Source organism: Myotis brandtii, unplaced genomic scaffold, assembly GCF_000412655.1.
Source record: "Myotis brandtii unplaced genomic scaffold, ASM41265v1 scaffold43, whole genome shotgun sequence".
NCBI classification, from domain to species: Eukaryota; Metazoa; Chordata; class Mammalia; order Chiroptera; family Vespertilionidae; genus Myotis; species Myotis brandtii.
The window spans coordinates 576314-599492 of NW_005366455.1; the positions used below are offsets into that span (position 1 = coordinate 576314).

General features: G+C 38.3%; 2 protein-coding genes across 14 annotated transcripts in view; both read right to left on the reverse strand.

Annotated features, from left to right (window-relative positions):
* RPE (ribulose-5-phosphate-3-epimerase) overlaps positions 1-239 on the reverse strand; it is an 18075-nt gene extending 17836 nt beyond the window's left edge. Inside the window, exon 1 of one of the 4 annotated variants that reach the window (XM_005874186.2) lies at positions 34-239. In XM_005874186.2, the coding sequence (XP_005874248.1) occupies positions 34-155 (122 nt within the window). In that variant the 5' untranslated portion in view covers positions 156-239. The remainder of the gene's footprint in view (positions 1-33) is intronic. The other 3 variants (XM_014546055.1, XM_014546058.1, XM_014546057.1) reach the window with 3 other exon arrangements.
* Positions 240-5941: 5702 nt separating this feature from the next.
* UNC80 (unc-80 homolog (C. elegans)) overlaps positions 5942-23179 on the reverse strand; it is a 176271-nt gene continuing 159033 nt past the window's right edge. For 8 of the 10 annotated variants that reach the window (XM_014546052.1, XM_005874188.2, XM_014546049.1 and 5 more), the window contains 7 exons: positions 21715-21894; positions 17885-18023; positions 15939-15995; positions 9154-9235; positions 8136-8247; positions 7110-7318; positions 5942-6319 (listed from right to left, as the gene is read on the reverse strand). In XM_014546052.1, coding sequence (XP_014401538.1) covers positions 6056-6319; positions 7110-7318; positions 8136-8247; positions 9154-9235; positions 15939-15995; positions 17885-18023; positions 21715-21894 — 1043 coding nt within the window. In that variant the 3' untranslated portion in view covers positions 5942-6055. The remainder of the gene's footprint in view (positions 6320-7109; positions 7319-8135; positions 8248-9153; positions 9236-15938; positions 15996-17884; positions 18024-21714; positions 21895-23179) is intronic. The other 2 variants (XM_005874189.2, XM_014546051.1) reach the window with 1 other exon arrangement.

A 23179-nucleotide genomic window follows, 5' to 3' on the forward strand; every position in this document is an offset into this window, starting at 1 on the left:
GCGGCCCCCCGGGCCCGAGCCCCGCGGAGTTACCCGTCCATTACATCCAGGTGCAGGTAGTCGGCCCCGGAGTCCAGCATGCGGAGGCACTCGGCGCCCAAGTTGGCCAGGTCGCTGTTGAGGATGGACGGCCCAACCTTGCAGCCCGACGCCATGGTGCTGGTTCCCCAGAGCAAGTTACCTCGCGAGTCCCGGGCCAGGCGAAGGCGCCGCTCCGATTGGCTGCTCCGTTCTGACCCGGCCTCTTCCTCTCAGAGTCTTCCGGACTCCGCCGGAAGCAGCGGCCCTGGGAGGAGGAAGTCCCGCCTTCCGGTTGGGGGCGGGGCCTCGCATCAAGGCCCCTGCCTCTGACCTTCGTTTTTTAAGACCGGCTTTAGTCCTCTGAGAACTCGAGTTTCTTCACCTTTTAACACGTTACCTTCCTGTAGTTTCTTTTCCTCCTCGCTTTACTATCTGTTTCTCCATCATTTGTGTGCCTTTCCTGTCCACCCCCTGTTACCCTTCAAAAACACAAAGCAAAAACCACTTCTTCCTTATTTCTCTCTCCGTGAACTGGTCCTAAAAGCTGAAGGAGTCAGATTTGGGGCGGGATCATAGCTCTATCAGACACTAGCTGGGTGAGGTAACCCAAAATTAATGTTAGACTATAATAAGGATTAAAAAGCATGTATTTGAGCAAAAGCAGCTGTAGGAGACACGGACCCAGGTATAAAACCTGAATTGTGTTCCCCTGAGACAAAGGGGAGGTGCCTTATATAAGTAAAGTCCTTGCCCAAGTTTTCAATTAGGTCCATTTTATGTAAACGAGGTACCCCAAATCCTACACATCTGATTGGTCTGAATCGTGGAGCCCTGATTGGCCAGCATTATGCATCCTGATTGGTCGTTATGGGGCAGTTCTGCTCTGACTGGGCTGGTCTTAGTCCATTGGTGGGAAAATGAAACCTCTTATGATAGTTGGCTCCGTGGGAGTAAATGAGCAGGAAGCTTAGAATTCCGCTGTGGTTCTTCCTGGTACAGAGTAGATGAGAACCCCTTGTCAGCAAATGGTCACTTGGATCTTATTATTTGACTGAGTTATTCACTGAGCGTAATATCCTCTCTAAGTCCATCCATGGTATTGCAAATACCATGTGATCTCACTTATATGAGGAATCTAAAGAACAAGAAAAATGAACAAACAACCTTGAAACAGACTCATAGACACAGAGAGTGGACTGGTGGTTGCCAGAGGGGAAGGGGTTGGGGGACTGGGTGAAGGCATTAGAAGTACAAATTGGTAGTTGCAAAATGGTCACAGGGATGTAAAGTATAGCACAGGAAATAGAGTCAATAATATTGCAATAACTATGTATGGTGCCAGGTGGGTACTCTAAATATTGGGAAGAACAGTTTGTACAGTATAGGACTGTCTAGCCACTATGCTGTTCACCTGAAACCAGCACAAAGTAATATTGAAAGTAAACTGTAACTGGAAAATAAAAATAAAATGCAAAATCTGGGCCCTCAGTTGATCATGGGGAGTCCATCTCAACAGATAAATTTCTTCTCGGGGTTCACATCAAATAAATCTTTCTTCTCTGAGTCCACAATGACCTGGAAAGTCACTTCTCCCTGCTTCATTGTTTTCTCATCTGTTAAGACAGTGTCCAGTGTTGTGAGGATTAAATAAGCAAATCCTGGTGATGTGCCCAGCACATTATGTCTGGTGCCCAGAACAAAATAATGGTGGTTATTATTACTACTCTCCTTCTCTGCTTTTTGTCCTCATTCCTCTGATCTTCTTGTTTTTTCCCTCTCAGGAATGTTCATTGACAGAGTATAATCCATTTATTTACTGTCCAGACACAATTGAAGAGGTATAAGAGTGTTTATTTTTCTGCCAAATGTGTCTAGAGTCTTTGGGTCAGGAAAAGACAGGAAATACCAACCATGTGAGGAAAAAAATGAATTTAGCAAGAACATACCTTGGAGGGTAAGGATAGGGCACTATGTACTCTGTATAAAAGGCAGACTGGTAGTAACTTGAACCCCATGATGGTTCTGGCTACATTCAGAGGACAACCAGGTCCTTAACATTCCTCCTGGGAAATCTACCAGTCATTCCAGGTCATAACCTGGGCAAAAAAGTCAAGCTGGGGTATCTGTCTTCCAATATGCTCGTTCTGCTTTACTTTTGAAAGTTAGGGTAGAATATATGAGTAGAATGGAGCACAGTTGGGATTGGGGAGGAATTGGATGTGTCTAATTGAAGGGTGACCTCAGGCCAGGTAGGGGATTGAGGAGAGACATCAAGGCACACAGCAGGGCTCCAAAAGGAATACTTTCCTGAATGAGTTAAACTATTCCCTATGTTAAGAAATGAGAAATGAAACAATCAGTCCTCTTAAGTGTTTTTAGAGTTATTTTATTATATATGTGCATATTCAAACACAGAAGTCTTAATATCTTTCATAAATATCTTTCATAAACATTTCAGTATTAATTCATAGGCATTTTTCCATGCTCTTTGGTCATCCAGTATTTATAAGACGTCTTAAGTCATCTGAGGGAAGTTGGCTGTGTAATCATTTGTTTTTTACCTACAAAATGGCTAATAAAGGATTTTTATCCTTCAGTCACAGTGACTATTGAAATATATTATGGAGGTACATTGATCTGTAATGCTAAATGATCCTAAAACAATATAATTAAATTTGCCTTAAGCTTTTCCAAATACATTCTACTCTTAACTTGTCTTTATTGTCCTGAGTGTCAAACCAAACTCTGTTTCTGAATTGATGCAGTTGAGGCCCACTAAAGTAAATGAGGAAGTGGACTTTCTACTCACTGCCAAGGACAAGCCATGGCATGGGAAGTGTGCAGTCACATGGCAACAGCATGGCTTGGTGTGACAGCAGCAAATTCCAGACTTGAGGAAGGGTATTTGTGTTTTAGACTATAATTCTATTTCTGACCCTTTCTTTCCTGTTGGTCCCTATACACACCCTATTCTCATCTCAGATACTGTTGGAGTTGGACAGCTGAGTGGATAATATTCTTCATTGACTAAAGGGACAGATACTAAAGAAGGGAGCTGTCACACTGCCTTAGGTACTCTTGGAGGCCTGAAATAGCAAACCAGTTATTTTCAGCCTATTCAACAAGCTCTATCCAGACCCCCAAATACCAGAGATTGTTTTCCCAACACTGCCATGCCCAATTATGCTTTTTGACACTAGTTCCCAGTGCATTGTCCCAATGTACTCAACAATTCAGTTTCCTTCTCTTGGAAAAAAAATCAAATAACACATCTAATAGAATTATAGAAAGCAGCAAATACTGGAAAAATGAGAATAAAATGTTTTTCTATAGAAAATGCTGTACCCAGGATTGAACTACTTTAATTGAAACTGAGTACTATAAATCTACACCCACTATTATGGATGATACATGTTTATTCCAATTTCTCTCAAAAGTTAATTTCTGAAAAAGCAACCTCTCAGTTGAGTCCAATTTTTTACACATGGGATGTAAGTGCCTGTTTTAATTTTCCTCTGAACAAAATGAATATCATTAAGCATCATAGCTTAAGAAATGATATAGTATTACCAATACTGTATTTATCATATATAATTATTTTTAGTCATATACTCAATAATTTGAACATTGCAAAAATTTGTTAAATATCTTAAACATTTCTCTAATCTCCCACTACTATTTTTTTTTTAAATAGCTATTCCTTCAAACTCCAGGTAACAGTATTCCTGAGAATACATCTTGTGACAATCTTATGCACATACATTTAGATACTTTATCAATTGCACATGAACATTCAATAAATTACATTCAACACATTTAAGGGCACCTTAAATGGAACAGATGCATACATACATCTGCAAAATCTCAGTAATCCCAGTATGAAAACATTCCCACCCTCCAAGGCCCTGCTTCTCAGAGTGGTGGCTTTTTTTGCAAGATACAACAATACTTAGCTTATTGGAAAAGTTTCCAACAGCCATCTATAACCCTAGAGTGAAGGAGTCAGGCTAAAAGGCAGACGGGTCAGCATAAATATGTTCAATACTTTTTACATATAAAGGTATTCTTAGCAGATATTTAACAATCTTCTTTGACCCCTTTACTTTTTAAATATGTTATACAATTACACATAGAGAATTTGAATCAAGAATCAAGTAACTGGAACAAAACACAGACAGATATAGAGACTCATATAGCTCAGACACATGTAATTACCAAACATAAGGCCTCTAACACTAATTGAGCAGCATAATTTTTAACAGGCAAAATACATCAGCTTAGAAAGAGTTATAAACCCACTTATATTATATTTCTGCATAATTCAGTGTTAAGTGTCTATATTCTGAAAATATTTTAAAACAGAAAAGAAGCCTCTGCTTTCTGAAGCTCTATTTTCTGAAGCTTTAGATTGGAAATTTTTAGTTTTGTCCATTATTGTCTTTAACTCACAGATACCTTTCATTCTCATAGTAAATTGGACCAAAACCCCAAATTATATTTGAACGTACAAACCACAGTGTAAACAATGCCTATTTAATAAAGGATTCTAACAGAAAAATAATTTTCCTTGTGATTTGGGTGGGTTTAATAGGTCTCCTCTATATATACATATACTTTCATGGTCAACATAGTCAAAGTTTAAGCATATAGAATGTGTTATGAATTCATTGCAATAATAAATATCTGTATTTAACTTCAACTGGAGGACTAGAAAACACACCCACTCACTCACACACACACCACCATACCAATTTAGGTAAATATATGAGTTTTTATATAATTAGTAGTTCTGTAACAGTTTTCTAATGTAAACTGTTACATTTCTGAAATTCAATTTTGAACTGTATTATACCTAGCCCTACTACAGCATCAATAACATACTAGATATGGCCTCACAAGCCTTTTAAGTTTTATACTTTGCTTGAGTAACTGAACTTCAAGTTAAAATAAATTCATAAGCTGACTTTGTCCATGAAGCGATTGCTCAATTTATATTTTTTTCCTCATAAACTCAAATGTCTAAAGGATGATAAGAATATTGTTAACATTGGGAAGCTATTTTAGTGAACCTATTCTAACAATAACTTTAATATCTGAAAATATGTCCCCGAGGGTAGGCACTACTATAAGGAAACTAATCACATTTTGCAGTATCTCCTAATATTGGCAAGGTGTAGTTAGGGCTAGAAGTAGGAATACCATCTTTTTCTAACTATTATAGTTATATTTCATTTTTATTATAGTATGCATTGTTTAGGTTCTTCTTAATTCAGAATTACGTCTGATAATTTCTAGAGTATTCTCTCTACAGTGATTGATTATGAACGGAATGACCTTATGGCATTAGTATTCTGATTTACAACATGCAATAAAAATGACGGTTGAAAAGTAAATATTGAAAAGCCCACAGCTCTAAAAATAATATGTTTTCCTTCTTCTACATGGCTGCGTTGTTGATCAAAACAAAAATGTCCGTGGGCTTATTTATTATTTAGTTTCCCCCAAACTAATATTTTCATTATTGTGGGCTTATTATTTAGTTTCCCCCAAACTAATATTTTCATTATTTGTTATTTTTATGTAAATTGCTACTTGTACAACCACCTGGTTTAATATTTTTGAAACTATAAAAATAAACATTTGCATGAGATGTATAATGTGAATAACCTCAAATGCATTCTCTTTTAGAATATATTATTTGTTAATATTTCTAGCTAAGCAGCTCTGTAATCGTACGTTTTTAACTGCTCAAGCCTTCTTGAATCACAAACAATGTGCAAACGGCTCTTTCCCCTTATTACTCCCTGGTCTTTACGGTCTTCATACAATTAACTAATCTTAGCCATTGTTTTTTAAAAGGTGTTTATGAAACAATATGTGCACTGGCAGCAAAATCTACTGAGATTTGTGTCACCTATTGGATATAAAGTGCTGTGTTTTCATCTTTTTTTTTTTCAAGCAAAAGTATTCAACTTGTAGCTAAGTGATCCCTCGCTCATCTTGTCTACACCTGCAACTCGGACAAGATGCAGAACTAAACATGCGACTCATCCAGGTCTACGCCAGCCTCCCCCAGCTCCGTGGGAGTGAACGTGAACTGGCTGGACAGCAGGGGGTTCTCCATGCCGTTTTCTTCGCTGATGTGAAGGACAGTGTCTCCGTGCTGCAGGAGGATGGACGTCTCAAGGCCTGTGAAGTCATCAGGGTCTGAGATTTGAGTAGAGAGGGGGCTGTGTGCTGCAGCACCTTGTACTTCTGGGTCCTCCTTCTTTTCTCCTTCAGCAGGGAGGGTCTCACTCTATGATCAAACAGACCATAATGTCACGGGAAAGTAGAATGGGTGCCAGGGAAGAGTATACAAAATGTTGTCCAGCTTTAACTGGACAGGATTTTCAAGGCTAGTCTCATTTCTAGCCTTTGTTAGATGTGAGCTTTTTTGGAGGCCCTCCAACTTTCTAAGCCTCGGTTTTCTAACCTGTTGCATGAGCATAATTTTTGCTCTGCTAACTTCGTACACTGCGAGGATAAATGAGCTCATGCTGTTACAATGCTTTTTAACCATTAAAGACTACACAAATGTATATAGTAATATTGCCCCTTTGCTTTCTTCAAGTACATGAGAAGGAAGTTGGACCTATGGGAATTCATTTATAAAAATCAAAAGAAGAAAAAATATCATAACAATGAGGGGAAAGATCAAAACAAGAAGTTCCTCTCATCTTACAGGATGCAGAAGGCTCTCTATTTAAAGGCTGCATCTAAATTGGTAACTTTTTTAAAACAGAACTATCTTTAAACTATGAATCATATATGGGTTTCAATGGATATTTTAATTGTGCAATATTTTCCCTGAGGTTTCTCATAATAAAGAATACCAAGACTTCTCCTATTGCTTCTTAAGTAAATGTATTCCTGGCCATATACTTTATATGGTCTTCTTTTTCATGATGATAGGACCATCATCTGTCTGGCTAACAAAACGTTACAGGTCTAGATTTAAATGTTATGCAATAAATTTGCATATCCAAGTGGTTCCTAGACATAAGTATGCAGGGAGCAAGCCTTGCCTGTTTCTCTAGCACCCTCACCTGCTTGGGAGACAGTCTATGAAGATCAGCAACAACAATGGCCGGGGAAGATGTGAGGACTGGTTTGTCCATTCCTTCTGGCTTCCCAGATGGGGCTGGGCTGCAGCCTTGTGGCTGGACTGTGGCAGGAAGTGTGTCTGTTGGGGCACCTGCTAGCTCAGGCTGAGCCGGCTGAGCCTCAATGAAGGTCACAGATCGTTTCTGATCCACTGCAAGTGAGAGGTAAAGCAGTAAATAGAGGGGAAATATGTAGTCATTGCTTAATAACTGGTATCTCCTGGCTTTTCTTAATAAAGATGTTGTTGGTTTATTAATAAGTGAAAGCATACTTGACTATTATGTATATATTTTGATTTCATCTTCTTATAAAAAGTAGGATTTGGGTAGAAAAATCATTTTTACATAAATGGCCCAAGAACAAGATTTGGATAGAGCATTAGGTGAACTTGGTCCTCACAATAACTGCCAACAGGATTTTAAAGTCCCCATTATCTACCATGTCTTTGTCTTCAGTAAGACGTATAACAAACTCAGTCCCTGGCTTGGGTAAAGAAAACAACCTTCTATAGTTAAATCTAATGGCTTTTATAGTTTACCTTGGACTTTGCCATTTCTCTAGATTCTTTTTTAAAAAATATATTTTATTGATTTTTTACAAAGAGGAAGGGAGAGGAATAGAGACTTGGAAACATCGATCAGCAGCCTCCTGCACACCCCCTACTGGAGATGTGCCCGCAACAAAGGTACATGCCTTTGACCGGAATTGAACCTGGGACCCTTCAGCCTGCAGGCTGACGCTCTATCCACTGAGCCAAACCGGTTAGGACTCTAGATTCTTGAAGGTAAGGATGGGGGTTGGGAAAGGTGAGAAGAAAAAAAGGCACTAAAGTTTTCTGGGAAACTTCTTCCCTGATCCTAGTGTCTTCCCAGAAAGGAGCTTATCTGCATAAGTTTCTGCAGGTCTCCCAGGCTGAGTTGCATGGCATCGTGTCAATGGTATAATCAGAAGGGACACAGGAACCTCACCAGATGGCTTCGTTTTAGGTTGAATGCTCCTCCGAGTGGTTGACAGCCGAGCTCCATGGCGGTTTCTGGATTCATTCTGAGTCTTCTGACGTGACAGTAGAGGACGTCTTAGCTAAAGAGAACAGGCAGAATGAAGCTGACTGCCTGGGAGAAAATGCTATGCTCTGAGGATTCTATGGTTTACTCCCTACTTTATGGGTTTCTGTTGACTCTTATGATTGTTCTTTACGTTTGTAGCTGGTAAACTTCTTTCTGCATGTTTGACTACAAGTATTTGATTCTGACATCCCCTTTAACCAATCCCATCTCCTGATTATTACACCTGCATATAGGGTAAGAACATTAACATCATTTAAAGTAGCCAATGTGAGAATTTCAGGATACAAAACTAACGATTATTCCTTACAGATCGGCCTTTGTTCACCTAAAAGTTGCAGTTGAACCTATGTGACCTCTCAAGGGAGTGGGGGGGTTGATGAAAAAAACCTCAGATATTGAGAAGTGTCTGGTGTCCAAATCAATGCTGGGATGCTCCCATCACAATAAGAGAGCAAAGGCTCACTTCAATTTTTACTTAGAGAGTTATGCAAAGGAAACCCACTTAAGGAAACTCATAAAGATAATCTTTACTTTGGTTTCAATTTTAACTTGAATCATTAACCTTGAAATGAGGAAGAAAGGACAACTGTGTCTATGCCTTTACACAAACATCAACTTTAAAACAAATCGTCCTGGGTCATGAATTTGGCTGGGGAAGAAAGCTTCTGGAGAGGGAACAGATAGAAGTATAGGCCTACTCACTTCACTAAGTCATCAGCTCCGTTCATATGAGCTAACATAGGAGCTAAAAGCTCTCAGATGGCTCAAGCACTTACCATGTTTTACAGGTGCTCTGTACTGCTTGTTTTGGGTGGGAAGAAGGCAAAATATAATCTCAATATATACGGACATTTAAAATTCAATAGGGCTTCAATCTATTTCATGGGGTGACTCTCCTGCCCTTCTCAGGTCTGCTTACCTGCCTCAGGCCCCTCTTCCTCCCCAGCGGCTGCTGAATGAGGAGGTTCTGTTGGCCAGGTTCGCTCTGCACACTTGCCACCCTGCCAAGCACCAACAGTGTTAGTGTGCCTGGAGACAGTACGGAAGGTCGTCCTCTGGTGGGTGTTAGCCTAAGTCACTTACACGAAACAGTCACTTCAAAGATACCATTATCTTTGAAGGAAGGTTGGGAAAGAACCCCTGAGATGGGAGTTTTCAAAGGTTTGGGAGGAAGGACAAGGCCTTTGTAGCCCCGAGCTGCCAAAATTGAGATTCTGTTTTCAATCACGGTGTCATAGTTATCATTCAGCAAAACATTGGTTTGATCACACCCCTGGTTTGGAAACCACCAAAAAGTTTGAGATGTCATATTCTAATCTCAATTTTTTTTTCCCAGGGGGAGGGAAAAAGGTAGTGACAAACAAACACAAACAACTCTACCACATGGATGGGAACACCTTTTTGAAGATTTCAATTTAAATGAAGTAAGATGGACGAATATCAAACACATCAGACACAGAATCCATTTGGGTGAAGGGGCACATTCAGCACATGTTTGCAGCCTGAAGTCTCTGTGACTACTAAGTGAATAGTCACATGGGCAGACAAGTGTTTTTTTTTTTTTAAAAAAAATGGATTTAGATTTAAAAGGCTGGCCTAGTAATTAATCTGTCAGTAGAACTCGGAAGAGAAATGATCAATATCAAAGAGCTGCACTTAAACATATCATGCAGTTTATAAAAGCAGCAACCTGCTCCCCCCAAATTTGCTGTGTATGTGTGTATTTTATATGCAAGAATGACTACTGGTAGTGGCCACTATTTTAGTGTTGGGTGAAGCTGAAAATACTGTCATGGGTCCATGATCCTTTATCATTCTGCATGCATGTATAATAGGTGTTCATAATGGCAGTGGGGGTGAAAAAAGAGATGTATTGTGCCCCAGAGAACACTGTAATTCTGTGGATGATGCCAATGTGATTATTTGGTTTATGGGTAATTCATTTCTGCTTTGCCTTTGCAAAAGGAGAATCATTTACAAATAGTTTTTAGAGTCAAATATGCCACAGAGGAATCCAGAGTCAGCAACTGTCCAGGAAAAAAAAGAGAAAGACTATATTCATTCATTTTCATTTTTAAAAAATGAGCTATCTAAATACCTAGTGGCAGTTGCAGGGAGAAGAACTGGTGTCTAGATGGACAATCAGATGCTTTCCACCTTGTGTTTACAACTGGTTAATCATGATGTGGTCAACACAGGCACATCCATCAAATTTTAAAAGTCTTACATTTCCACCAAAAGAAAATCAATAATTCCCAAATGGAGTTTTATCAAAGTTCTTATGAAATAAGAATGTAATTATATCTTAATTATACCATTTGGGATAGATAATACAGAATTATATAAGGAGTCCCCCGAACATGTCTTTAAAACTTTCTTGTTCTTTTAATATCAGGTTCAAAAGAGCAATGTACATTATTTTTATACATATATGACCTTGTACCATCTATGACCTTTCTATGAAGACAGAAAATTACCCCAATGGAACAATGCAATAAGTTCTGATAAACAATCCAGACTATGTTGCTGGAATGTTTGACATGACATCTCCTTATTAAGTGTACATTTTAACATGTGTCATAAATTGGAAAGAGAATTCAATTACCACATGCACAAAAGTACAAACAAGTTTCTCCCAAATACCAAGCAAAGCTTTCATTGGAATGGGTTCTTCATTGACATCTAAATGTTACCTCAGTTCCCTTAGCCATAAAGGGAGGTTAATACTTACCACCTACCTCCCATTAAGGTAGAGAAAAGAAGTTAGTTGATGTAAGATGGTTTGAACATGAAAAGTAATGTTTATAACATGCTTCCTTGTTTTACATTTATGTTTGTAGTGAGTTTATTGCTTTTAAAACACTAAAAGGGAGTGGGTAATAAAATATTTTGATAATAACTGGGCAGAGAAAATGAAGTCGAGGCGGTCCACTTGTCTCTTTTCATTCAGAGTGTGAGAAAAAAATGTCGCAAGAAAAGAAAAAAATGCACATTACTCAGAGAGTGTTATATGTCAAAACATAATGGTAATTTCACGATGATAATTCTAAGGGAGGATCATAATAAGCACCAAAATTTTCTCTATGGATAGAGATGTTTATTTCTAAGAAATAGGTCAAGTTTATAGCTTTAGTATGTAGTTGTTCTATGTAAAAGATGTAGCATTTCATCAATGGAATGCACACATCAAAGATGAATTTATAGAACATATCCTTGGAGATATATCCCAGCTAAATTCTCCTTCAAAATGTAATGCTAACATGTTTATATTTGGGGCATCAAAGTCTGGCTGAACTCTGTGCAGTTAGGACATATTACTAATAAACAGAGAGGTTCATAATGAAGGTTATTTATGCAGAGCCTGTTTCTTTTTCTCAGGTCTTTATCAAATCGGAGTCACATATAAGTAGTAGTTTGTTTAGCTTCTCTGCACATCATCTAATATCTCATCTGTAGGATTTGCAGTGTGTGACCAGAGGTGTCTAATACTAAAACTCACCAGGAAAAGACCAAGGTATTAGCCTTAAGCACCTCTCCATAGAAAATTGGCTTCCTGAAATTTTTAATCTTGGGAATGAGAAATGCTCATTTTTACTCTTTTGCTAAATAAAAGGGCAAAACAATAAGGATAAAAGCAAATAAAGCTTTCTAAGTTGAAGCTAAAATCATCGTTTGTATTTTTGAGTCACTGAAAAACATGACAGTGGCAAACCATAGCATGATCTGGGTTTTAGAGAAGCCAGTGCTTGGGGCTTAGCAGAACTGGTGTGACTCAACTGGCCACAAAAGACAGACGCCTTACTTAAGGCATCTGTAAGGAAGGCATTTGTAAGCTAATGAATTCTAGGTAATGTTAGAGGGATGATTTTGGCACAAATTACCTCTTTTCCCTTGTTTCAGTATGATGGCTGGATTGTAGTATATAAATATGTTTGTACTTTCTAATGGGATATACGTATACCTAATGGTATTTCTTAAAAGAATAGATAAACAAGGGGCCATTCAGTAATAAATAAAAATTCATATCACTCATTTCAAATGACAAAAAAGTTTATGGATTGAAATATATTTGATAAATAAAAAATTTAAGTAGAAGCTATGGGTGAGGAGACTGGTACACAGAAAATGAAGTAGTATTTTGATTGCTTTTATCATTGCATTTTTAGTTTGAATTTGATTAGATAAGTCTAGAGGTGGAACACAAGACACAGGGGATAGCCATTTACCCTGAATAATTGCCCTGTGGTAGGAATGAATAAAACCAGTACTAAAGGAGCCATAGAACGCTTGCAGAGAACAGGGGATTCAAGAGTAGACAAAAGCCCTATTTTTCCCTTTCCCAGTAAAATATTATTGTTTAACATTTACTCAGCCTCCACAACATCCAAGAATGTGTTTTAAATACCACAGAATTTAGAGATTACAGGCTAGAATCAGATTAAAACGAGAATAATCTGGATATTAGGGGTCACATAAGAACTGATTTAGTAATGACCAAGTACTTATCTGTGTATCATACACACATTTTCAGCTACATAAAAAGGTTGTTTTAATTTTTTTTGTACTTTGTGAGTACTTGCCAAATTTTTATACTTTGAAAATGTGTATGACCATGAGTCTACTAAAAAGGTTATTTTTATTTTCTCTCACCCAAAATATACATCTTGTTGAAACTTGAACCACATTCTTAATTTCCACTGTGATTACAATCATCCTTATGAAATCAAATAGAATTGCAAACTCCTTTTTAAAATAATTAGAGTTGATTGTCAACTCCTGCCTTTCAAAATCTTCTAACATGTCCAAACAAAATCTAATTCTCAAGTATAAGCATCCAGGCTTGAGCGCTTGAATAAACTTAGGTATGTCTATATTTTTCTAGAGAAGAACTATGGTCCATGGTGTTTGTATTTGGGGGTGGGCACAGGGAGGAAACATCTCCAGTGAGTTTCTATACCTTTAAGAGCAACATTCTTAACAGAAGATAATTCTTCCATGGAATATTATTTCAATTTATTAATTTATAAAAAAGAATCTTTTCTCCATAGGATAGTGCTTCTAACAGGGTGCTTTTTCTTGTCTTGAATCTTTAAAATAAATTAGTTATGCCCTTGTCGGTATGCTCAATTAGTTGAGCATCATCCCATGCACTCAAAAGTCAATGGTTTGATTCATGCCCGGGTTGCAGGCTTGATCCCCAGTGCAGGAGGCTTGCTGGAGGCAGCCAATAGATGTATCTCTCTCACAGTGATGATTTGCTTCCTTTCCCTTCCTCTCTCTAAAATCAATAAAAAATATTTTATATAAAATAAATCAGCACAGATTTATAAAAATCTTAGAACTTTTCAAAAGGTCTGCAAAATTGCTGTTTTTTCCCATCTATTCATCAGGTTATCGTGGTGTCTTCCTCATATCACATTGCCCACTGTGCCTAATTAAACAAGTGTTTTTCCAAAAGCAAATTCCCAGAAAATTAACCAAAATATGGGGGCTAGAAGAAGGACCTGGGTTTATTACTCTTGCACAGGCATGCTTCCTGATATTCTTTAAGCTTTGGTGCCCAATTTTCCTTAGAACTACTTTGGATGCATGTTAGATCCTGAGTGCTCAGGTATGTGCTGAACGTGATTTACACTGTTCAGGCTGTACTGCTTCTTTAGGACTTTAAGAGTCTGTAGCATAAAGAAGTTTCATGCCCCAAATAAGAAAGCCTGCAAACCAACTATAACAAGTATGTATCCTGTTTTATAAACCCACCTCCTAGTAAATGCCAAAAGTTCCTCTCCTCCAAAGAGAACTTGGTGACGTGATGAAGTTCAAGAGATACGACTTGCAGTGTATGGCAAAGGTGGAAGTGCTACTGGCTGGTGGAATGCCTCTGCTTTAATATAACTAGTTAGAACCCAAAGGGAATACCTCATCTTCCAGTTTCTTAAGGACCACAACTGAATCAGGGTGACTAGGCTGCACTCAGAACTAAAACACAACAGTTACAGGAACAACAGGTCAACAATAGTTCACCTAAAACAATCATCAAAGCCCCGACATGACTAATTCAGCTGTAGATAACGTCTACAGCTTTGGCTCTGAACCAGTCTCACGCAGCAAGAACTTGGGCTTATTCCCATTGACACTGGACCCAGGGCAGATTGGATTGAGTTAGAGAACTCCAAATTAGTCATTTGAACCGTGAGCCTGCCAGAGAGGGCCAAATCTGTCGAAGAGTTTCTAACAATCCATTCAAACTCCTGCCTTCTCTCACCAACCCTGGACTAGTATTTTACTCAACGAGAGTAGAATTTTTCCTAATTTAGAAAAGCCCTCAAATTCGGCCAAGTGGAAGGCTAATTTAACACCCTCTCCTCTCAGGAGGCCACTGAAATGATATTCTATTCAAGGTTCTCCAGTCTGATGTGTAATACTAAGCATTTAACAAATGCATTCGTTGAAAGCTGTGGTCACGGTGCTAGACTTGGTTCTAATCTCTTCAAACGCCGTGAACAATGAAGGGAAACAGTCTTGAGGACAGTTTTGTTCTTCCTCGTCCCCAACGCTCTTGATAGTGGAATAAAGTCTGCTCTCTGTGGCATGTCCATGTTTACCACCAATAAGAGACTGATCTGTCGAGGCAAGGGCTCGCAAACACAAATGAATGTCATGAATTATGGGTCCAGCAAAAAAAAAAGATACACCTGATGATGGATAAAATTTCTCATTTTCAATTGGAGAAGAAAATGTGAAACTGAACAAGATGCAAAGAAAACAAAGGACAACCTGTCACAGGAACGGCCTCTCAACATTTCCTCATCTTTGTGATAAAGCAATAAACGCCATAGGTTGTACTCACTCACTAATGCAAACCTGAAAGGGGATGTTTTCTCTTGAGATGGCACTCGTAGAATGAACAAGAAGCATTTCCCTTAATGAGGATTAGTTGAGAGGTGTGAATCAACAGCACAAGATTAGGAATGTTTGACGTGGTATATCTGAGTGTTAAAGGTGCAGTCCCCCTTTCTGAAGCTTTAAACCAATTGCCAAGACTTTATATTGTTTGCACCATAAGACTTCTTTTCCTGACCAAGATATGTTTGTGTCTGCCATTTCATGGCAAGTTCTGGAGTCATCTTTATGTTGGGACAGACATTCTTTACATAAGTGTTATTTGAACAAGCTATTATAATAACCTGCCACATAGCATGCATCCAAGAGAGGGAATTACATAAGTTGTATTTACATTGCTACTCTTAATATAACATCATTATTTTCTTACCATCCATGGTATCAGTTAAAAGATCTGTCTTGATTTAATAAGGGGGTTCCTCATGATGGGGAGTTATATTAATTAGCTTCCAAACAACATTTCTTAAGGAAATTTCAGTGTGGGAGGGAATGATGAAATGGGATAAGTTTAACATTTGGCATATCAAACATTTTAGGTGTCCATGGGACAAGCCCCTAAAATAACTCCACAGATTTTTCTTTTTTAGTAAGCTTTTTAGGCCATTTATGATTGAGCTCTGAAGCTGAAAATGAAGGAGGCTACACCTTTGACTTCCAGGCTTGTGTGTTCATGAACAACAAAGGGCAAGAAATGGAAATAGGTATCAAGACGGGCGAGAGGAGACAGAGAGACAGAGGAGACAGGGAACAGCTAGTTTCCCAGCACAGACACCAATAGACAGGTAGCATTGATTGACACTGTACCTAGAGAGGCTGCCCTCGGCGGCCAGGCCCTGGGAGTCATCGAGGACATTAGGTTCACTGCAGGAGGGGTAGGGAGATGAAGCATTTAGGGAAAGAAAATGCAAACAAATGAAAGAAAAAGGAAAAAAAGGCATGCGATTTTCTGCTTCCCAGAACCAAAAGTAAATAAATAAATTTAACAGAACAAGGAAGGAAAAGGAGACGGTCAACCATTTCACCTTGTGCTGGGTTTGTCAAGACATAGGACTCAAGGCAATGGGGATAAGAGGGACTTTGGATGAATACGACTCTCAGAGAAGTGATCTGCTTATTGGTCAAGAGTTGGGACTTAAAATGAGCTCCAAATAAAAACATGGGCTCGGAGACACATTGCAGAATGAGTCTGTACAAGATGAAACTAGCATTCCTTCGGTAACCATTTGGCTGGGTGGTTATTGTTTTTAACCTGTCTTATGTACGTGACGTTTCATTGAGCAGACTGCTGCTTCTTTCTTGTGCGTGGTGATATCATCACACAGAAACCACTTACCATAAACTGCCACAACCAAACTCTTGGAACTGATGCCTCGAAGAAAAGTAAAGAAAGAACCCAACTTCCACTGCTGATTTTGCAATGAAAAGGCAAGTAAACAAATGGAAGAAAGGTAACCCTGGAAAATCCACATGGAACTCTATTTACCTCCTTACTCCATCCTCTAGTGACTAAATGGCAAGAGAAAAAACCTGTCAGGTTGGTGAAAGAATAAGTTAATCGTTTATTGATCTGCTTGGATGCAGTTGATTTTGGGATTTGTGAACAGAAATTGTGTCATACTTTGCCTTTCTTTCCTTCACTGTCTAGCACTGAGCTTATAAGCACCCATGAGGTACTCAATAAATATTTCTTAAACCATTTAGAAAACTGGCAAACTGGAGTGCCTGCCTCCAAAGAATTGTTTAACTAATCTAGTACACTGTAAAAATAGCCTTTGTGTCCAAAAAAAAGGGCCCTGTCTCCCTAATGCACATAGACATTATTACCTTCACTAGCCTTCCAAAACATGACTCAAGCTCAAAGGGTGTAACTAGATTATCTTTCTGGATTTCTAGTATGTCTCTAATAAAACAAATTTTGTCCCTGGAAATGAGTTAACCCCTTAACAGATATGTCCAAGGGGAATTTATGGCCTGGTTATTTTAGGTAAATAACAACAACAACAAAAGCTCTATTTTAAATTCCTATAATTCCCTAATTTAAATAAAACTTTAAATAAATTGATAGTTTTATTTTATTCCTGAGAGAACCTTGCACATTGCTAACAATTAAAAATACTGATAGTTACCAATAACTGCTCATGTGACTTTATAATTTTAGGACATTGTATAGTATATTCTTAGGAAGCTAAGAACACCAAACAAAATGTTTTAATCATGGAATCATGGAACTATAGATAGAGAAGTTACTTAGCAATTGTTTTAGCCAACCTCCTCATTTCACAGAGGAGAAAACTGTGGACTCTTGTTGAATGACCTGCCCAAGGTCACGCATAAGTCCTTTTCTGCTTGGTTAAGCATCACTAACTCCAACTAAATTCTGATGACATACCAGAAGTCTAAACTTTACCAAATATATCAAGCTAGTCCTATATACTTGCCAGGTACTCATTATTAGCTTAGCTAATTATATATCAGAAATATGAGAATGTCATTTGAAAGAAGACCATGTGTCTATTTATGGAGCATTTTAAAGGAGAAACGATGCTTGGATCAGAAATTGAAATCCCTTCTACAGCCCTGGCTTAGAAAACTCGCCGCTAATTGTTGCCTGTATAACCCTAGTTGAATGGCCTACTTAAAAACATCGATTGTTTGCTTCCCTTTCAGCCTTTTCAGAATAACAGGAGTGAAGTTTCAGAATTTCTACCTTTCCCCCAAATGCAGAGTATAAGATATCCATGGCTCTTTACCTTTGGCTAGGTAACATGCCCACCTCAGCCTGAGGTGCGGACATGCTAGAGACGTGGCTGGAGAACCTCCTCCTTCCAATGGCACTCAGGAGGTAAGCTTCTTGTTCACTTACCACACTGGGCATGCTCACAGAGTCATCTGAGAGGGGCAAAGAATGGGGTGTTACAAAACTACGACATTGATCGGAAAAACCAATCCAAATTTGCATGTGGGTCCCATCCTTGGCTTGCATACAACCTTACGACAGTCTCTAAAGCGAAATGATCATTTGTCCCTTTGTACAGATTAAAAACTAAGACATTGGGGTCTTAAGAAACACCTTTCCTATTTGTATAAAGCTTAGCCTCTAGAGTTACTGAACATTGTCACCTTGAGGATGGAAATAGAACTGCAAGTTAAAGTGATGCTTCTTTCATTTGCGTGAGGAAAACTTAGCTGAAATAAAGCTACATGAAAGTATGTACATCCTGGAAAAAAAAAACATCACAAAAGACCATTAGGTTCTTTAGTTTTTAATCTGCACAAAGGGATGAATAACAATTCTTCAGATCCACACATCTCCAATTCTTGAACAGCTTTCATGAAATAAATATAAACTTCCTGTCCATTTTTAGAAGTAGATTATTTGTGAAAATCAAGGGGATCTGTAAATTCACAAAAGCTGGACTATAATTTTTTAAACATTGCAGGAGTAGTTAAATGAGAAACTTTGTTACTGAAAGAATCAAGTACATTTCTTTGATATTCAAATGCTACATTCAGTACATTTAATGATTTTTAGACTGCTGAGAGAAAGACTATTTCAGATATTTTTTTGAAAACCTAAAAGTTCATAAATAATATTAACCTAAATTTTAAGTTTTAAGCACATAGTCTTGTTTTCTCCATAAAAGCAGAAATCAATGTATTCAAATCCCTGTGAAGGTTAACTTAGCACAGAATTTATGACAAAGTTACCTCATTCTAAGTGAGCTAACATTGTTTGTCACTGGACAGTAAACATATTTTGTTTAACATAGAGTTTTGGTGAACTTTTGTTACCATCTAAGGTCATCTGACATCATTTATTTAAAATATCCCAAGTGGTCATATTTCTAATGAAAGTTATTTCAAGCCAAGACAATGAATATAAAAAGTGCTAGAAATTGTAATTTGCTAAATAATGATGGGTTGAAGTTGATTCTTATTATAGAACAGTATTTACTTTTTAGGTGCCTGTACAGAGAAGCAAACTAGCAAATGTGCCTTAAAAATCATGAAAAAGCAGTAGGATAGAATTGTGATTCAAAGGCCTTTCAGATCCTATTGATCCCCCCCCTTATTCAAACTAATATATCACTTAACACTTGCACCCTCAATATTTGTCTCAATATTTGTTTGGTGATTAATCATGTGCTACTTTCCATTCTTCCATTAGAGAAAATGTTATCTCCTCTACAAGACCTCTAAGATTTTAGAGGGCAGAGAACATATCTTTCTCATACTTCCCTGTTCCTGCTGGATCTTAAAACAGGTTTAATGATTAAATGAAAAAACAGTTTAATTCAAAGCAGTCAACCCTCTAGCTTTCATAGCCCAGTTCATATAAATCAATACACACTCACATCACAACCACACTACAACATTTGTTAGCAACCCTGCTTTCATTGGGATGATTGTGATGTCTGAAAGCAGAATATTAGCAAAAAATTCACACTTGTCACTGTGTGAGCGTTGGAATTTGGTCAATGATATCTCTGTTTATGTTTTCTCTACTCTTACACCCCTAGCTCTTCCTATTGCTTCGGTTATCTACTGATTCATAAGGGTACCTGTAAAATACCTTTAGCTCTTCTAAAGACAGGTTGTATCATTTCCCATCATTAAAAAACAAACTGCTGAGAGACTACCTCAAACATTAAAGAAAAATAAATATTACTTTAAGTTCTAAACTATTCCTAGGACTTAACAAACATTCAAACTGCTGATCCTTATCTCTCTTATTTCATTTTCTTGTTTTTTGTTTATCCCTCCAACATTTCCCTAATTACATTTTTAGGAGTATTTCCATGAGCAGTGACCAGGGTGCATTAGAAACAAGTATGTCCATAGGTTGGGTGCAGGACAATATAATTATCACTTTGTTATCTGATTAACTCTGAAACTAAATCTGATAACATTATTCATAGGTGTTTTGACACAGCATTTATTTCTTCTCCTCTCTCACCCATTCCAACTCTAGTAGGCTGTTAAAAACACATTCATTCTTCTTAATTAATTAAAATTCTGTCGTCAGCTCCCATTCCCTCTATTTCATTTAGTTCAGGGCTTTTTGTTTTTGTTTGCTCTGAAGGGGCTCTGATCAAAGACTTAGATTTTGTTTTCATCCTTAAGGCATCCATTGACAGCACACTTCACTATAAATGTTACATCAGAGTGTGTTTAAAACACACTTGGAAAATAATCAATGCAATTTCAAAAAGCATTAAATAATAGTAGTATTTAATGGAACCTTTCACCTCTTATTTTTTAAAACCTGCTCCTACTCACTTTGCTGTACACATCTGAAACTAATGCAGAATAATCATGAATGTGAAACAAATAAAAAATAAAAATGAAAAAAAAGCACCCTACTCCTCATTTCACAACACCAAATCTTAAGCATATGCCTTAGAACAGTGGTTCTCAACCTTCTGGCCCTTTAAATACAGTTCCTCATGTTGTGACCCAACCATAAAATTATTTTCGTTGCTACTTCATAACTGTAATGTTGCTACTGTTATCAATCGTAATGTAAATATCTGATATGCAGGATGGTCTTAGGCGACCCCTGTGAAAGGGTCCTTGGATGGCCAAAGGGGTCGCGACCCACAGGTTGAGAACCGCTGCCTTAGACGCTCATGGGCTCTTTCAGTCACCACTATTCCTTCTGAACAGCATGCTGGTTCACATTCTAGATAGGATAGCCCAGTGGTCGGCAAACTCATTAGTCAACAGAGCCAAATATCAACAGTACAACTATTGAAATTTCTTTTGAGAGCCAAATTTTTTAAACTTAAACTATATAGGTAGGTACATTGTTATTAACTTAATTAGGGTACTCCTAAGGCTTAGGAAGAGCCACACTCAAGGGGCCAAAGAGCCGCAGTTTGCCGACCACGGGGATAGCCGACTGATCCCTTCTGAGTCCTGAATGTATCCATTGCTCACTTTTCCTTGCCCAATGGAATCATCTAAGGCGGTGGTTCTCAACCTTCCTAATGCCTCGACCCTTTAATACAGTTCCTCATGTTTTGGTGACCCCCAATTTCATTGTTACAAATTGAACATAATTAAAGCATAGTGATTAATCACAAAAACAATATGTAATTATATATGTGTTTTCCGATGGTCTTAGGCAACCCCTGTGAAAGGGTCGTTCGACCCCTAAAGGGGTCGTGACCCACAGGTTGAGAACCGCTGATCTAAGGGGATCAACCCTCTAAGCAAGATGGCCAGGAGAAAGGAGCATAAACGCTTCCCTTGGTTACTTAAGCACAATTTAAATGAGAGCTAATGAAAAAAAGGTGAATATATAAGCTCAAAGCAAAGATTTACTTTTTGCCTGAATTCCTCCCAGATGATCAAGTACATCAAGAAATTTGTAAGAAGAGCAGGCTGTAGGAATCATGGAATCAGCTACAGTTCCATTTTAAATCCTTGTGAAAATGACCAGGGAGTCAGAACTGACCAGGGTTGGAAAGGCAGAAATCCTTCCCAAGCCCTCATTGGCATGGCCAAGCTGTGTCACCTCCTGCTCCCTCCCCCCACCTCTCATCCCCAACCTGCAGGCTTCTGTGGGGCGACCTACTTTCCTCATCCTCCTCATCGGTCCGGCTCAGGGTGTCCTGCGAGGCCTGCTGGGAGGGCTCGCTGTCCTGCTCCCAGACCGTGCCGGTGCCTGTGTTGGAGCGGGACATGGTGGCCAGGCTCAGGCGGTAAGCAGAGGTGGAGGTGCCCACGGTGCTGATGGACGTCTTCCCCTGGTAGGCTAGGGGGTGGGGAGACCAAAGGAAATCCTTGGTGAGGATCTTGAAAACAAGTGTTTGCTTCATACTCCTCCCTGAGCACTTGTATTTTTTAAGAAAAGTCAGTTAAATGCTGTGTCCCAGATGAATGACCTTTAAGACAAAGTAGCAAATGGGAAGTGAGAACATTTATTTTTTAAAGTGAAAAGTTAGAATTGGCCACTGTTATAAACTGAATAGTTTCCTGGTGGGAGCATGAAATTACCAACAATGTGAAATGCTTTGACATTGCTTCCTCTCTTACTGTTTTTCAATTTCATTTTCCAAGGCTGGTAGAATGCAAATTAATTTTGACATGAATTGTAGTTTCCAACCTGGCAGATTTTACTGAGAAACATACCTCACCTGACACAAGCATATGAAAGTAATAAATGTGTTGTCTGATGGAAACCTTACCAAAAAAAAAAAAAAATCAGAATATATAATCAAACCGTTCTCTTATTCTCCTTTTTTGGAAATTACAATTTATAAAATACCCCCCAAGGTTCTATGTCAGAATCTTTTATTATAAAGCAGAATATTTGAATGGCTCTGTAGGAAATTTCTCCAAGATTGTACTTGTCAAATTTTTTGTCTTTAATACTTTGCAAGCAACAATAAAAAAAGCCACACACGGAATATTCCACTTATGGGTATGGACTGCCCTCTAATGGCAGATGATTTATTTTGCTTCCTCCGTAATCTGTTGTTCATCACTGTTATAAAAAAGCAAGCAATGTATTCCCAAAGAAAATACTTTGAAAAATATAAAGAAAGTATCTCATTGTCTGCCAGCTCTGATTCAACCCTCTCTCCCTCCAGTTGGTGAAGCGTTCGAGGCTTTCTAATCAATCCTGCAGACCTGGCTTTAAGTCCCCTCCCTGTTGTCACTGGCATGTAAGTTACTGATCCTTTATCAGTCTGCTTCCTCATGCTATAAGTGGACTCTCAGTTAGACATCTTGTAGGTATTTGTGTGGATTAAATGAAATAACACCTATGAAATAATCTACCATAGAATAGATGCTCAATGCATGCGAGTCCCCCTTCTCCTTTCCAAAAAGGAAATGAAGGCACACATTTAAAATATATTTTCCCCAGTTAAACTAAAAAAAAAAAAAAAAAGAGCTTACCTACTGAAATAAATATCGCAAACAATGCTTAGAAAAGGAGTACAATAAAACCGATGAGGTCCCCTTGATTAGTTTTGTTGTTGCCAATGATCGCATAGGCAAATCTGTCAGTGTTCCGAGATGGCTAACCCAAATGG